The 15,919-nt window shown below is 35.5% G+C and overlaps 1 protein-coding gene across 1 annotated transcript in view; it reads right to left on the bottom strand.

Annotated features, from left to right (window-relative positions):
* Window positions 1-8,511, bottom strand: part of LOC124018705 (protein sidekick-1-like) — a gene marked incomplete at its 5' end in the record, with an annotated part of 213,631 nt that extends 205,120 nt beyond the window's left edge. The window contains 3 exons of the mRNA XM_046334058.1: window positions 333-480; window positions 800-906; window positions 8,351-8,511. Coding sequence (XP_046190014.1) covers window positions 333-480; window positions 800-906; window positions 8,351-8,511 — 416 coding nt within the window. The remainder of the gene's footprint in view (window positions 1-332; window positions 481-799; window positions 907-8,350) is intronic.
* Window positions 8,512-15,919: the final 7,408 nt, after the last annotated feature.

Here is a 15,919-nt window from a genome sequence, read left to right as displayed (position 1 = left end):
GTTTGACCCCAACCACTCCCTGCCGGAGGTTTGACCCCAACCACTCCCTGCCGGAGGTTTAACCACAACCACTCCCTCCCTGCAGGAGGTTTGACCCCAACCACTCCCTGCAGGAGGTTTGACTCCAACCACTCCCTGCAGGAGGTTTGACCCCAACCACTCCCTGCAGGAGGTTTGACCCCAACCACTCCCTGCAGGAGGTTTGACCCCAACCACAAAGTGTTGACCTCTGATTCTTCACCGAGTGAGTTATTTGTTTTTTAACCTGACTAACATGGTGAATAGAAAATGTTGACCATTATTTGAGCATTGCGGTTAGCAGCGGTACTCACACTCTGTTGCTGGGGATTATCTTGTGACCGTCTCTGTACCAGGTGACCTGCGGTCGAGGGAAGCAGCTGACGGTTGGAGTGTTCAGGACCGCAGCTCGACCAACACTGACTGTACGACGCTGCTCTTCACCAGAAAAGTTACCCATAACTGGAGAGAGAGAGAGAACGAGGGACATTAGGGAGAGAAAGAGAGTGAAAGAGAGAGAGAGGGAGAGACAGAGAGATAGAGAGAGGGAGATGGAAAGTGAGAGAGAGAGGGAGGGAGATAATGAGAGGGAGAGGGAGAGAGAGGGAGAGAGGGAGAGAGAGAGAGGGAGGGAGATAATGAGAGGGCGATGGGGAGAGAGGGAGGGAGAGAGAGGGAGAGACAGAGAGAGAGAGATAAAGGGAGGGAGATAAAGAGTGATAAAGAGATAGAGATAAAGAGTGAGAGAGATAAAGAGAGAGGGAGAGGTGTGTGTACTTACAGGCGACCTGCACCTCAGCTCTCCTCTGTAACAGGGCTCCCATCCTGTTCCTGACCACACACTGATACAACCCAGCATCTGACCTCTGGACCTCTGGGATAACATACCTAGAGAGAGAGAGAGGACTGGGTGAAACACTACAGTGTGTCATTACCTCTGGGATAACATACCTAGAGAGAGAGAGGACTGGGTGAAACACTACAGTGTGTCATTACCTCTGGGATAACATACCTACTGGGTGAAACAGAGTGTGAGGACTGGGTGAAACACTACAGTGTGTCATTACCTCTGGGATAACATACCTAGAGAGAGAGAGGACTGGGTGAAACACTACAGTGTCATTACCTCTGGGATAACATACCTGGGATGAAACATACCTACCTCTGGGATAACATACCTAGAGAGAGAGGGGACTGGGTGAAACACTACAGTGTGTCATTACCTCTGGGATAACATACCTGCAGAGAGAGAGGACTGGGTGAAACACTACAGTGTGTCATTACCTCTGGGATAACATACCTGCAGAGAGAGAGGACTGGGTGAAACACTACAGTGTCATTACCTCTGGGATAACATACCTAGAGAGAGAGGGGACTGGGTGAAACACTACAGTGTGTCATTACCTCTGGGATAACATACCTGCAGAGAGAGAGGACTGGGTGAAACACTACAATGTCATTACCTCTGGGATAACATACCTGCAGAGAGAGAGGACTGGGTGAAACACTACAGTGTCATTACCTCTGGGATAACATACCTAGAGAGAGAGAGAGGACTGGGTGAAACACTACAGTGTCATTACCTCTGGGATAACATACCTAGAGAGAGAGGACTGGGTGAAACACTACAGTGTCATTACCTCTGGGATAACATACCTAGAGAGAGAGAGGACTGGGTGAAACACTACAGTGTGTCATTACCTCTGGGATAACATACCTAGAGAGAGAGAGGACTGGGTGAAACACTACAGTGTGTCATTACCTCTGGGATAACATACCATGTTTCCCATGCCAATAAAGCCTTTGAATTGAATGGAATTGAATTGAGAGAGAGAGAAAAATGGGCGAAACAGACTGGAAGGATGATGTGACCTTGGAGGAGACAGACACAGAGAGAAAGAGAAAGAGAAGAGAGGAAGAGGAGAGAGGAAGAGGAGAGAATGTGTGAACTGTACTCCTAAAGAGGGACAGATGGGGAGGCGGAGGTGTGTACGTGTGTGTATGTCTACTGCCCGATGCCAGGTTGCCCATTAAAACCCCATTACACCCAACCTGGATGAAACACAAAACACACACCAACAAACACACACACACACACACCAACAAACACACACACACACACCAACAAACACACACACACACACACCAACAAACACACACACACACACACCAACAAACACACACACACCAACAAACACACACACACACACACCAACAAACACACACACACACCAACAAACACACACACACACCAACAAACACACACACACACCAACAAACACACACACACCAACAAACACAGACACACACCAACAAACACACACACACCAACAAACACACACACACCAACAAACACACACACACACCAACAAACACACACACACACAAACAAACACACACCAACAAACACACACACACACACCAACAAACACACACACACACACACAAACAAACACACAAACACACACACACACACACAAACAAACACACACACACCAACAAACACACACACCAACAAACACACACACACACACACACACACACACACACACACACACACACACACACACACACACACACACACACACACACACACACACACACACACACACACACACACACACACACACACACACACACACACACACACACACACACAGCCAAACACACATACACGGCCAAATATTCCAGCCAGCATGTCCTTGTGATGTTGTCAACAACAGACACAGTGATGTATCAGCTTCAGACTGGAGCATCACTAGAGAAACAACCATTACAACCATTACAACCATTACACCATTACAACCATTACAATCATTACAACCATTACAATCATTACAACCATTACAATCATTACAACCATTACAACCATTACAACCATCACAATCATTACAACCATTACAACCATTACAATCATTACAACCATTACAATCATTACAACCATTACAACCATTACAACCATTACAACCATTACAACCATTACAATCATTACAACCATTACAACCATTACAACCATTACAACCATTACACCATTACAACCATTACAACCATTACAATCATTACAACCATTACAACCATTAAAACCATTACAACCATCACAATCATTACAACCATTACAACCATCACAATCATTACAACCATTACAACCATTACACTGCTGTTGAAATGGGCTGTTGTGGCCATACGTTCACACATTGTCAATTATATCCTGACATTGTCTAACTAACTCTATTCTAACATTGTCTAAATAACTATATTCTAACATTGTCAAACTGACTCTATTCTAACATTGTCTAACGAACTCTATCCTAACATTGTCAAACTAACTCTATTCTAACATTGTCAAAATAACTCTATCCTAATATTGTCAACAACACCCAGACCTCGTGGTGGTCCAATCGAACCCCCAGCCCTCCTGTAGTGTAAATGAGAGAGGGAAGCTTAGGCAACAACACCCAGACCTCGTGGTGGTCCTATCGAACCCCCAGCCCTCCTGTAGTGTAAATGAGAGAGGGAAGCTTAGTCAACAACACCCAGACCTCGTGGTGGTCCTATCGAACCCCCAGCCCTCCTGTAGTGTAAATGAGAGAGGGAAGCTTAGTCAAAAACACCCAGACCTCGTGGTGGTCCTATCGAACCCCCAGCCCTCCTGTAGTGTAAATGAGAGAGGGAAGCTTAGTCAACAACACCCAGACCTCGTGGTGGTCCTATCGAACCCCCAGCCCTCCTGTAGTGTAAATGAGAGAGGGAAGCTTAGTCAACAACACGCAGACCTCGCTGGAGTTGAAGAGTTAGTCTTTGAGTTTGCAGTGGTGTAAATTAGAGAGGGAAGCCTAGTCAACAACACCCAGACCTCGCTGGAGTTGAAGAGTTAGTCTTTGAGTTTGCAATGGTGTAAATGAGAGAGGGAAGCTTAGTCAACAACACCCAGACCTCGCTGGAGTTGAAGAGTTTAGTCTTTGAGTTTGCAGTGGTGTGTGTCTGTCTGTATGTGTGAGTGCAGACAGGAGTGTGTCTGTAATTGTGTTTGACTCAGACTTTATTCTAGCAGCAGTTATTGCCCTGCGTCTGCCTCCTGTCCTCCTTGGCCTTTTAACACATCGTCTTGTCTCATGTCAACACTCCACGGGGAAAGAGATAAAAGCTCAGAGTGTGTGAGAGCTGAGACAGGCAGGGGAGTGTTCACACATATATATATATATTATACAATCCACAACACATTATATATATAGAGAAATATCTTCATCTATGTATTATTATCTGATAGATCATGCAGACCCCTCTGGGGAGAGAGGGCAAGATGGAGAGGATGGAGAGAATGGATGGAGAGAACAGGGTGGGTGCTGACTGCTGATATACACACTACCACAGACATCAGATAAAAGTTGCCCTCAGGTTTCTCAAGTTAGGAAAATAAAGTATGAAAAAGACATTGACGGGGAGAGAGAGGTGTATTATATATAGGTTTATTATGTATAGGTATATTATGTATAGGTATATTATGTATAGGTATATTATATATAGGTATATTATATATAGGTATATTATATATAGGTATATTATATATAGGTATATTATATATAGGTATATTATGTATAGGTATATTATATATAGGTATATTATATATAGGTATATTATATATAGGTATATTATATATAGGTATATTTTGTATAGGTATATTATATATAGGTATATTATATATAGGTATATTATGTATAGGTATATTATATATAGGTATATTATGTATAGGTATATTATATATAGGTATATTATATATAGGTATATTATATATAGGTATATTATATATAGGTATATTATGTATAGGTATATTATATATAGGTATATTATATATAGGTATATTATGTATAGGTATATTATATATAGGTTTATTATATATAGGTATATTATGTATAGGTATATTATATATAGGTTTATTATATATAGGTATATTATGTATAGGTATATTATGTATAGGTATATTATGTATAGGTATATTATGTATAGGTATATTATGTATAGGTATATTATGTATAGGTATATTATATATAGGTATATTATGTATAGGTATATTATATATAGGTATATTATGTATAGGTATATTATATATAGGTATATTATATATAGGTATATTATATATAGGTATATTATATATAGGTATATTATGTATAGGTATATTATATATAGGTATATTATATATAGGTATATTATGTATAGGTATATTATATATAGGTTTATTATATATAGGTATATTATGTATAGGTATATTATATATAGGTTTATTATATATAGGTATATTATGTATAGGTATATTATGTATAGGTATATTATGTATAGGTATATTATGTATAGGTATATTATGTATAGGTATATTATATATAGGTATATTATGTATAGGTATATTATGTATAGGTATATTATGTATAGGTATATTATGTATAGGTATATTATATATAGGTATATTATGTATAGGTATATTATATATAGGTATATTATGTATAGGTATATTATATATAGGTATATTATGTATAGGTATATTATGTATAGGTATATTATATATAGGTACATCTATAGAGAGGTATATTATATATAGGTATATTATATATAGGTATATTATATATAGGTATATTATATATAGGTATATTATATATAGGTATATTATGTATAGGTATATTATGTATAGGTATATTATGTATAGGTATATTATATATAGGTATATTATGTATAGGTATATTATATATAGGTATATCTATAGAGAGGTATATTATATATAGGTATATTATATATAGGTATATTATATATAGGTATATTATGTATAGGTATATTATGTATAGGTATATTATATATAGGTATATTATGTATAGGTATATTATGTATAGGTATATTATATATAGGTATATTATGTATAGGTATATTATATATAGGTATATTATATATAGGTATATTATGTATAGGTATATTATGTATAGGTATATTATATATAGGTATATTATGTATAGGTATATTATGTATAGGTATATTATATATAGGTACATCTATAGAGAGGTATATTATATATAGGTATATTATATATAGGTATATTATATATAGGTATATTATGTATAGGTATATTATATATAGGTATATCTATAGAGAGGTATATTATATATAGGTATATTATATATAGGTATATTATATATAGGTATATTATGTATAGGTATATTATGTATAGGTATATTATGTATAGGTATATTATATATAGGTATATTATGTATAGGTATATTATATATAGGTATATTATGTATAGGTATATTATATATAGGTATATTATATATAGGTATATTATATATAGGTACATCTATAGAGAGGTTTATTATATATAGGTATATTATATATAGGTATATCTATAGAGAGAGGTATATTATATATAGGTATATTATGTATAGGTATATTATATATAGGTATATTATATATAGGTATATTATATATAGGTATATTATATATAGGTATATCTATAGAGAGGTTTATTATATATAGGTATATTATATATAGGTATATTATATATAGGTATATTATATATAGGTATATTATATATAGGTATATCTATAGAGAGGTATATTATATATAGGTATATCTATAGAGAGGTTTATTATATATAGGTATATTATATATAGGTATATTATGTATAGGTATATTATATATAGGTATATTATGTATTGGTATATATTATATATAGGTATATCTATAGAGAGAGGTATATTATATATAGGTATATTATGTATAGGTATATTATATATAGGTATATTATATATAGGTATATTATATATAGGTATATTATATATAGGTATATCTATAGAGAGGTATATTATATATAGGTATATCTATAGAGAGGTTTATTATATATAGGTATATTATATATAGGTATATTATGTATAGGTATATTATATATAGGTATATTATGTATTGGTATATATTATATATAGGTATATCTATAGAGAGAGGTATATTATATATAGGTATATTTAGAGAGAGATGTATATATATTTAAGGTATATTTCCATGTACAGTGGAGAGAAGCAGGTAGAGAGGTACAGTATATTATATAAGGTATATTATATATAGGTATATCTACATCTGTAGTGGAGCGAAGCAGGTAGAGAGGTACAGTATATTATATAAGGTATATATAAAGAGAGAGGTATATTATATATAGGTATATTATATATAGGTATATTATATGTACGTATATTATATATAGGTATATTATATATAGGTATATTATATATAGGTATATTATATATAGGTATATTATATATAGGTATATTATATATAGGTATATTATATGTACGTATATTATATATAGGTATATTATATATAGGTATATTATATATAGGTATATTATATATAGGTATATTATATATAGGTATATTATATATAGGTATATTATATATAGGTATATCTATAGAGAGGTTTATTATATATAGGTATATTATATATAGGTATATTATGTATAGGTATATTATATATAGGTATATTATAAATAGGTATATCTATAGAGAGAGGTATATTATATATAGGTATATTATATATAGGTATATCTATAGAGAGGTTTATTATATATAGGTATATTATATATAGGTATATTATGTATAGGTATATTATATATAGGTATATTATATATAGGTATATCTATAGAGAGGTTTATTATATATAGGTATATTATATATAGGTATATTATGTATAGGTATATTATATATAGGTATATTATATATAGGTATATTATAAATAGGTATATCTATAGAGAGGTATATTATATATAGGTATATTATATATAGGTATATTATGTATAGGTATATTATGTATAGGTATATTATATATAGGTATATCTATAGAGAGAGGTATATTATATATAGGTATATTATAAATAGGTATATCTATAGAGAGGTATATTATATATAGGTATATTATATATGTATCTCTATAGATAGAGGTATATTATATATAGGTATATCTATAGAGAGAGGTATATTATATATAGGTATATTTAGAGAGAGATGTATATATATTTAAGGTGTATTTCCGTGTACAGTGGAGAGAAGCAGGTAGAGAGGTACAGTATATTATATAAGGTATATTATATATAGGTATATCTACATCTGTTGTGGAGCGAAGCAGGTAGAGAGGTACAGTATATTATATAAGGTATATATAAAGAGAGAGGTACATTATATAAGGTATATTTAAGGTATATTTACGTGTATAGTGGAGAGAAGGAGGTAGATAGGTACAGTATATTATATAAGGTATATATAAAAAGAGAGGTACATTATATAATGTATATTTAAGGTATATTTACGTGTATAGTGGAGAGAAGTGTGTGATATCTGTGTTGTTGAGGATCCATCGGTACTGTAGAGGCCAGGAGCCTTCAGCCAGACAGGTCAGTACCAGCCTGTTACCCTCTAGATGGGTCTGGACCTGGCCCGGAGACACACGGAAATATGGAGCTACATCTAGAGGAGAAGAGGGGGGAGGAGGGGAGACGGGAGGAGAGAAGAGGAGAGAATACAGATTTAATTCAACTTGAATTTAGAATCATTTATAATAATAATGTATAATCATTTATAATAAATTATAATCATTCATAAGTCAAAACATGGACATGAAACAGGTTATATGTACAGTGTCTTCAGAAAGCACCTTTTTCCACATTTTGTTGTGTTACACCCTAAAATAAAAATGTCTTCATTTAAAAAATATATATATATATCTCACTCATCTACACACACATCTACTCGGAACGTTTCGACAACATCCGGTGAAACTGCGGAGCGCGAAATTCAAATGAAATTACTATAAATGTTTTACTTTTCATGAAATCACAAGTGCAATACATCAAAATAAAGCTTAACGTGTTTTAATCCAGCCGCCGTGTCAGATTGGAAAAGAAGCTTTATGGCGAAAGCAAACCAAGGACAGCGTCATACAAATGCAAATCATTTTCAACCCGGGAGGTGCGACACGACAGTCAGAAATAACGATATAATTCATGCCTGTAGATCTTCGCTTAACGTGTTTTAATCCAGCCGTCGTGTCAGATTGGAAAAGAAGCTTTATGGCGAAAGCAAACCAAGGACAGCGTCATACAAATGCAAATCATTTTCAACCCGGGAGGTGCGACACGACAGTCAGAAATAACGATATAATTCATGCCTGTAGATCTTCTCCAAAATGTCCATTTATTTGGAGCGTTTGATTCTAAAAAAAAAACACTGGTTCCAACTCGTCCAGCATGACTACAAAATATCTAACACGATACCTGGAAATGCTGTCCGAACACTTCAAACAACTTTTCTAATCCAACTTTAGGTAATAAATAAATAATGTTATACTCACAGATTATTTTAACAGTTTTAGAAAATTTGAAGTGTTTTATATCCAAATCTACCAATTATATGCATATCCTAGCTTCTGGGCCTGAGTAGCGGGCAGTTTACTTTGGGCTTTTCATCTGGACGTGAGAATACTGCCCCTATTCCAAACAGGTTAACACTAGAAGCGCTTGGCCTTTCAGCAAGTTCCCCCTAGAGAACGCTTGGCCTTTCAGCAAGTTCCCCCTAGAGAACGCTTGGCCTTTCAGCAAGTTCCCCCTAGAGAACGCTTGGCCTTTCAGCAAGTTCCCCCTAGAGAACGCTTGGCCTTTCAGCAAGTTCCCCCTAGAGAACGCTTGGCCTTTCAGCAAGTTCCCCCTAGAGAACGCTTGGCCTTTCAGCAAGTTCCCCCTAGAGAACGCTTGGCCTTTCAGCAAGTTCCCCCTAGAGAACGCTTGGCCTTTCAGCAAGTTCCCCCTAGAGAACGCTTGGCCTTTCAGCAAGTTCCCCCTAGAGAACGCTTGGCCTTTCAGCAAGTTCCCCTAGAGAACGCTTGGCCTTTCAGCAAGTTCCCCCTAGAGAACGCTTGGCCTTTCAGCAAGTTCCCCTAGAGAACGATTGGCCTTTCAGCAAGTTCCCCCTAGAGAACGCTTGGCCTTTCAGCAAGTTCCCCTAGAGAACACTTGGCCTTTCAGCAAGTTCCCCTAGAGAACGCTTGGCCTTTCAGCAAGTTCCCCTAGAGAACGCTTGGCCTTTCAGCAAGTTCCCCCTAGAGAACGTTGAGAACGTTGAGGTCCTCTTGGACATCAGATTCATATCATACCACAAGGTGCAGCAAACACAAGCATCAAAGCCTGATAGATAGTGTTGATAGTGCTGATAGATAGTGTTGATAGATAGTGTTGATAGATAGTGTTGATAGTGTTGATAGTGTTGATAGTGTTGATAGTGTTGATAGATAGTGCTGATAGATAGTGCTGATAGATAGTGTTGATAGATAGTGTTGATAGATAGTGTTGATAGATAGTGTTGATAGATAGTGTTGATAGTGTTGATAGATAGTGCTGATAGATAGTGTTGATAGATAGTGTTGATAGATAGTGCTGATAGATAGTGTTGATATATAGTGTTGATATATAGTGTTGATAGATAGTGTTGATAGATGTGTTGATAGTGCTGATAGATAGTGTTGATAGATAGTGTTGATAGTGTTGATAGATATGATAGTGTTGATGATAGTGTTGATAGATAGTGCTGATAGATAGTGTTGATAGATAGTGTTGATAGATAGTGTTGATAGATAGTGTTGATGATAGTGTTGATAGATAGTGTTGATAGATAGTGTTGATAGATAGTGTTGATAGATAGTGCTGATAGATAGTGTTGATATATAGTGTTGATATATAGTGTTGATAGATAGTGTTGATAGATAGTGTTGATAGATAGTGTTGATAGATAGTGTTGATAGATAGTGCTGATAGATAGTGTTGATAGATAGTGTTGATAGATAGTGTTGATAGATAGTGTTGATAGTGTTGATAGATAGTGTTGATAGATAGTGTTGATAGATAGTGTTGATAGATAGTGTTGATAGATAGTGTTGATAGATAGTGTTGATAGATAGTGTTGATAGTGATAGATAGTGTTGATAGATAGTGTTGATAGTGTTGATAGATAGTGTTGATAGTGTTGATAGATAGTGTTGATAGTGTTGATAGATAGTGCTGATAGATAGTGTTGATAGATAGTGTTGATAGTGTTGATAGATAGTGTTGATAGATAGTGTTGATAGATAGTGTTGATAGTGTTGATAGATAGTGTTGATAGTGTTGATAGATAGTGTTGATAGTGTTGATAGATAGTGTTGATAGTGTTGATAGATAGTGTTGATAGATAGTGTTGATAGATAGTGTTGATAGTGTTGATAGATAGTGTTGATAGATAGTGTTGATAGATAGTGTTGATAGATAGTGTTGATAGATAGTGTTGATAGATAGTGTTGATAGATAGTGTTGATAGATAGTGCTGATAGATAGTGTTGATAGATAGTGTTGATAGATAGTGTTGATAGATAGTGTTGATAGATAGTGTTGATAGATAGTGCTGATAGATAGTGTTGATAGATAGTGTTGATAGATAGTGCTGATAGATAGTGTTGATAGATAGTGTTGATAGATAGTGTTGATAGATAGTGTTGATAGATAGTGTTGATAGATAGTGCTGATAGATAGTGCTGATAGATAGTGTTGATAGATAGTGCTGATAGATAGTGCTGATAGATAGTGCTGATAGATAGTGTTGATAGATAGTGTTGATAGATAGTGCTGATAGATAGTGTTGATAGATAGTGCTGATAGATAGTGTTGATGATAGTGCTGATGATAGTGTTGATAGATAGTGCTGATAGATAGTGTTGATAGATAGTGCTGATAGATAGTGTGCTGATAGATAGTGCTGATAGATAGTGTTGATAGATAGTGCTGATAGATAGTGTTGATAGATAGCTGATAGTGTTGATAGATAGTGCTGATAGATAGTGTTGATAGAGTGCTGATAGATAGTGTTGATAGATAGTGTTGATAGATAGTGTTGATAGATAGTGTTGATAGATAGTGTTGATAGATATTGTTGATAGATAGTGTTGATAGATAGTGTTGATAGATAGTGTTGATAGATAGTGTTGATAGATAGTGTTGATAGATAGTGTTGATAGATAGTGTTGATAGATAGTGTTGATAGATAGTGTTGATAGATAGTGTTGATAGATAGTGTTGATAGATAGTGTTGATAGATAGTGTTGATAGATAGTGTTGATAGATAGTGTTGATAGATAGTGTTGATAGATAGTGTTGATAGATGAGATAGTGTTGATAGATAGTGTTGATAGATAGTGTTGATAGATAGTGTTGATAGATAGTGCTGATAGATAGTGCTGATAGATAGTGTTGATAGATAGTGCTGATAGATAGTGTTGATAGATAGTGTTGATAGTGTTGATAGATAGTGTTGATAGATAGTGTTGATAGATAGTGCTGATAGATAGTGTTGATAGATAGTGTTGATATATAGTGTTGATAGATAGTGCTGATAGATAATGTTGATAGATAGTGCTGATAGATAGTGTTGATAGATAGTGTTGATAGATAGTGTTGATAGATAGTGCTGATAGATAGTGTTGATAGATAGTGTTGATAGATAGTGCTGATAGATAGTGTTGATAGATAGTGTTGATAGATAGTGCTGATAGATAGTGTTGATAGATAGTGCTGATAGATAGTGCTGATAGATAGTGTTGATAGATAGTGCTGATAGATAGTGTTGATAGATAGTGCTGATAGATAGTGCTGATAGATAGTGTTGATAGATAGTGCTGATAGATAGTGTTGATAGTGTTGATAGTGCTGATAGATAGTGTTGATAGATAGTGCTGATAGTGTTGATAGATAGTGCTGATAGATAGTGCTGATAGATAGTGCTGATAGATAGTGCTGATAGATAGTGCTGATAGATAGTGTTGATAGATAGTGCTGATAGTGTTGATAGATAGTGCTGATAGATAGTGTTGATAGATAGTGCTGATAGTGCTGATAGATAGTGCTGATAGATAGTGCTGATAGATAGTGTTGATAGATAGTGTTGATAGATAGTGTTGATAGATAGTGTTGATAGATATTGTTGATAGATAGTGTTGATAGATAGTGTTGATTGATAGTGTTGATAGATAGTGTTGATAGATAGTGTTGATAGATAGTGTTGATAGATAGTGTTGATAGATAGTGCTGATAGATAGTGTTGATAGATAGTGCTGATAGATAGTGTTGATAGATAGTGTTGATAGATAGTGTTGATAGATAGTGTTGATAGATAGTGTTGATAGTGTTGATAGATAGTGTTGATAGATAGTGTTGATAGATTGTGTTGATAGATAGTGTTGATAGATAGTGTTGATAGATAGTGCTGATAGATAGTGTTGATAGATAGTGTTGATAGATAGTGCTGATAGATAGTGTTGATAGATAGTGTTGATAGATAGTGTTGATAGATAGTGCTGATAGTGTTGATAGTGTTGATAGATAGTGTTGATAGATAGTGTTGATAGATAGTGCTGATAGATAGTGTTGATAGATAATGTTGATAGATAGTGTTGATAGTGTTGATAGATAGTGTTGATAGATAGTGCTGATAGATAGTGTTGATAGATAGTGTTGATAGTGTTGATAGATAGTGTTGATAGATAGTGTTGATAGATAGTGCTGATAGATAGTGTTGATAGATAATGTTGATAGATAGTGTTGATTGATAGTGTTGATAGTGTTGATAGTGTTGATAGTGTTGATAGATAGTGTTGATAGATAGTGTTGATAGTGTTGATAGTGTTGATAGATAGTGTTGATAGATAGTGTTGATAGATAGTGTTGATAGATAGTGCTGATAGATAGTGCTGATAGATAGTGTTGATAGATAGTGCTGATAGATAGTGCTGATAGATAGTGTTGATAGTGTTGATAGATAGTGTTGATAGATAGTGTTGATAGATAGTGTTGATAGATAGTGTTGATAGTGTTGATAGTGTTGATAGATAGTGCTGATAGATAGTGTTGATAGATAGTGTTGATAGATAGTGTTGATAGATAGTGTTGATAGATAGTGTTGATAGATAGTGTTGAGAGATAGTGCTGATAGATAGTGTTGATAGATAGTGTTGATAGTGTTGATAGATAGTGCTGATAGATAGTATTGATAGTGTTGATAGATAGTGTTGATAGTGTTGATAGTGTTGATAGATAGTGTTGATAGATAGTGTTGATAGATAGTGTTGATAGATAGTGTTGATAGATAGTGTTGATAGATAGTGTTGATAGATATTGTTGATAGATAGTGTTGATAGTGTTGATAGATAGTGTTGATAGTGTTGATAGTGTTGATAGATAGTGTTGATAGTGTTGATGGATAGTGTTGATAGATAGTGTTGATAGATAGTGTTGATAGATAGTGTTGATAGATAGTGTTGATAGATAGTGCTGATAGATAGTGTTGATAGATAGTGCTGATAGATAGTGCTGATAGATAGTGTTGATAGTGTTGATAGATAGTGTTGATAGATAGTGTTGATAGTGTTGATAGATAGTGTTGATAGATAGTGTTGATAGATAGTGTTGATAGATAGTGTTGATAGATAGTGTTGATAGATAGTGTTGATAGTGTTGATAGATAGTGTTGATAGTGTTGATAGATAGTGTTGATAGTGTTGATAGATAGTGTTGATAGATAGTGTTGATAGTGTTGATAGATAGTGTTGATAGATAGTGTTGATAGATAGTGTTGATAGTGTTGATAGATAGTGTTGATAGATAGTGTTGATAGATAGTGCTGATAGATAGTGCTGATAGATAGTGCTGATAGATAGTGCTGATAGATAGTGTTGATAGATAGTGTTGATAGATAGTGCTGATAGATAGTGTTGATAGATAGTGTTGATAGTGTTGATAGTGTTGATAGATAGTGTTGATAGTGTTGATAGATAGCTTTGCTAAAGTTTGGGTCAGTCACAGTGGTGTCACGCCCTGGTCGAAGTATTTTGTGTTTATCTTCATGTTTGGGTCAGACCAGGGTGTGGCATGGGGTTTTTGTATTGTGGTGTGTTTTGTCTTGGGGTTTTGGTATGTATTGGGATTGTAGCTAGTGGGGTGATCGAGCAAAGTCTATGGCTGTCTGGAGTGGTTCTCAATCAGAGGCAGGTGATTCTCGTTGTCTCTGATTGGGAACCATATTTAGGCAGCCATATTCTTTGGTTGTATTGTGGGTGATTGTCCTTAGTGTCCTTGTTCCTGTCTGTGTTAGTTTTCACTAGTATAGGCTGTTTCGGTTTCGTTACGTTCTTTGTTTTGTAGTGTTTGTGTTTTAGATTCATGTTACGTTTTTGTTCATTAAACATGGATCGCAATCTACACGCTGCAGTTTGGTCCGACTCTCCTTCACCACACCTAGAAAACCGTTACAGAATCACCCACCCTAAACGGACCAAGCAGCGTGTCAACAGGCAGGAGCAGCCCAAAGAGGAGATGCGCGATAAGGATTTCTGGACATTGGAGGAAATCCTCGACGGGAGAGGACCCTGGGCTAAACCAGGGGAGTGTAGCCGCCCAAAGGTGCAGCAGGAGAAGAGGAAACAGGAGCAGCCCAAAGAGGAGGAAGAACTGGACGGTAAAGGACCCTGGGCTCAGCCTGGAGAATATCGCCGCCCCAAGGAAGAACTGGACGGTAAAGGACCCTGGGCTCAGCCTGGAGAATATCGCCGCCCCAAGGAAGAACTGGACGGTAAAGGACCCTGGGCTCAGCCTGGAGAATATCGCCGCCCCAAGGAAGAACTGGACGGTAAAGGACCCTGGGCTCAGCCTGGAGAATATCGCCGCCCCAAGGAAGAACTGGACGGTAAAGGACCCTGGGCTCAGGACCCTGGGCTCAGCCTCAGCCTGGAGAATATCGCCGCCCCAAGGAAGAACTGGACGGTAAAGGACCCTGGGCTCAGCCTGGAGAATATCGCCGCCCCAAGG

This window comes from Oncorhynchus gorbuscha, unplaced genomic scaffold (assembly GCF_021184085.1).
Source record: "Oncorhynchus gorbuscha isolate QuinsamMale2020 ecotype Even-year unplaced genomic scaffold, OgorEven_v1.0 Un_scaffold_564, whole genome shotgun sequence".
In the NCBI taxonomy this organism is placed as follows: domain Eukaryota; kingdom Metazoa; phylum Chordata; class Actinopteri; order Salmoniformes; family Salmonidae; genus Oncorhynchus; species Oncorhynchus gorbuscha.
This window is presented reverse-complemented; position numbering and strand designations above follow the sequence as displayed.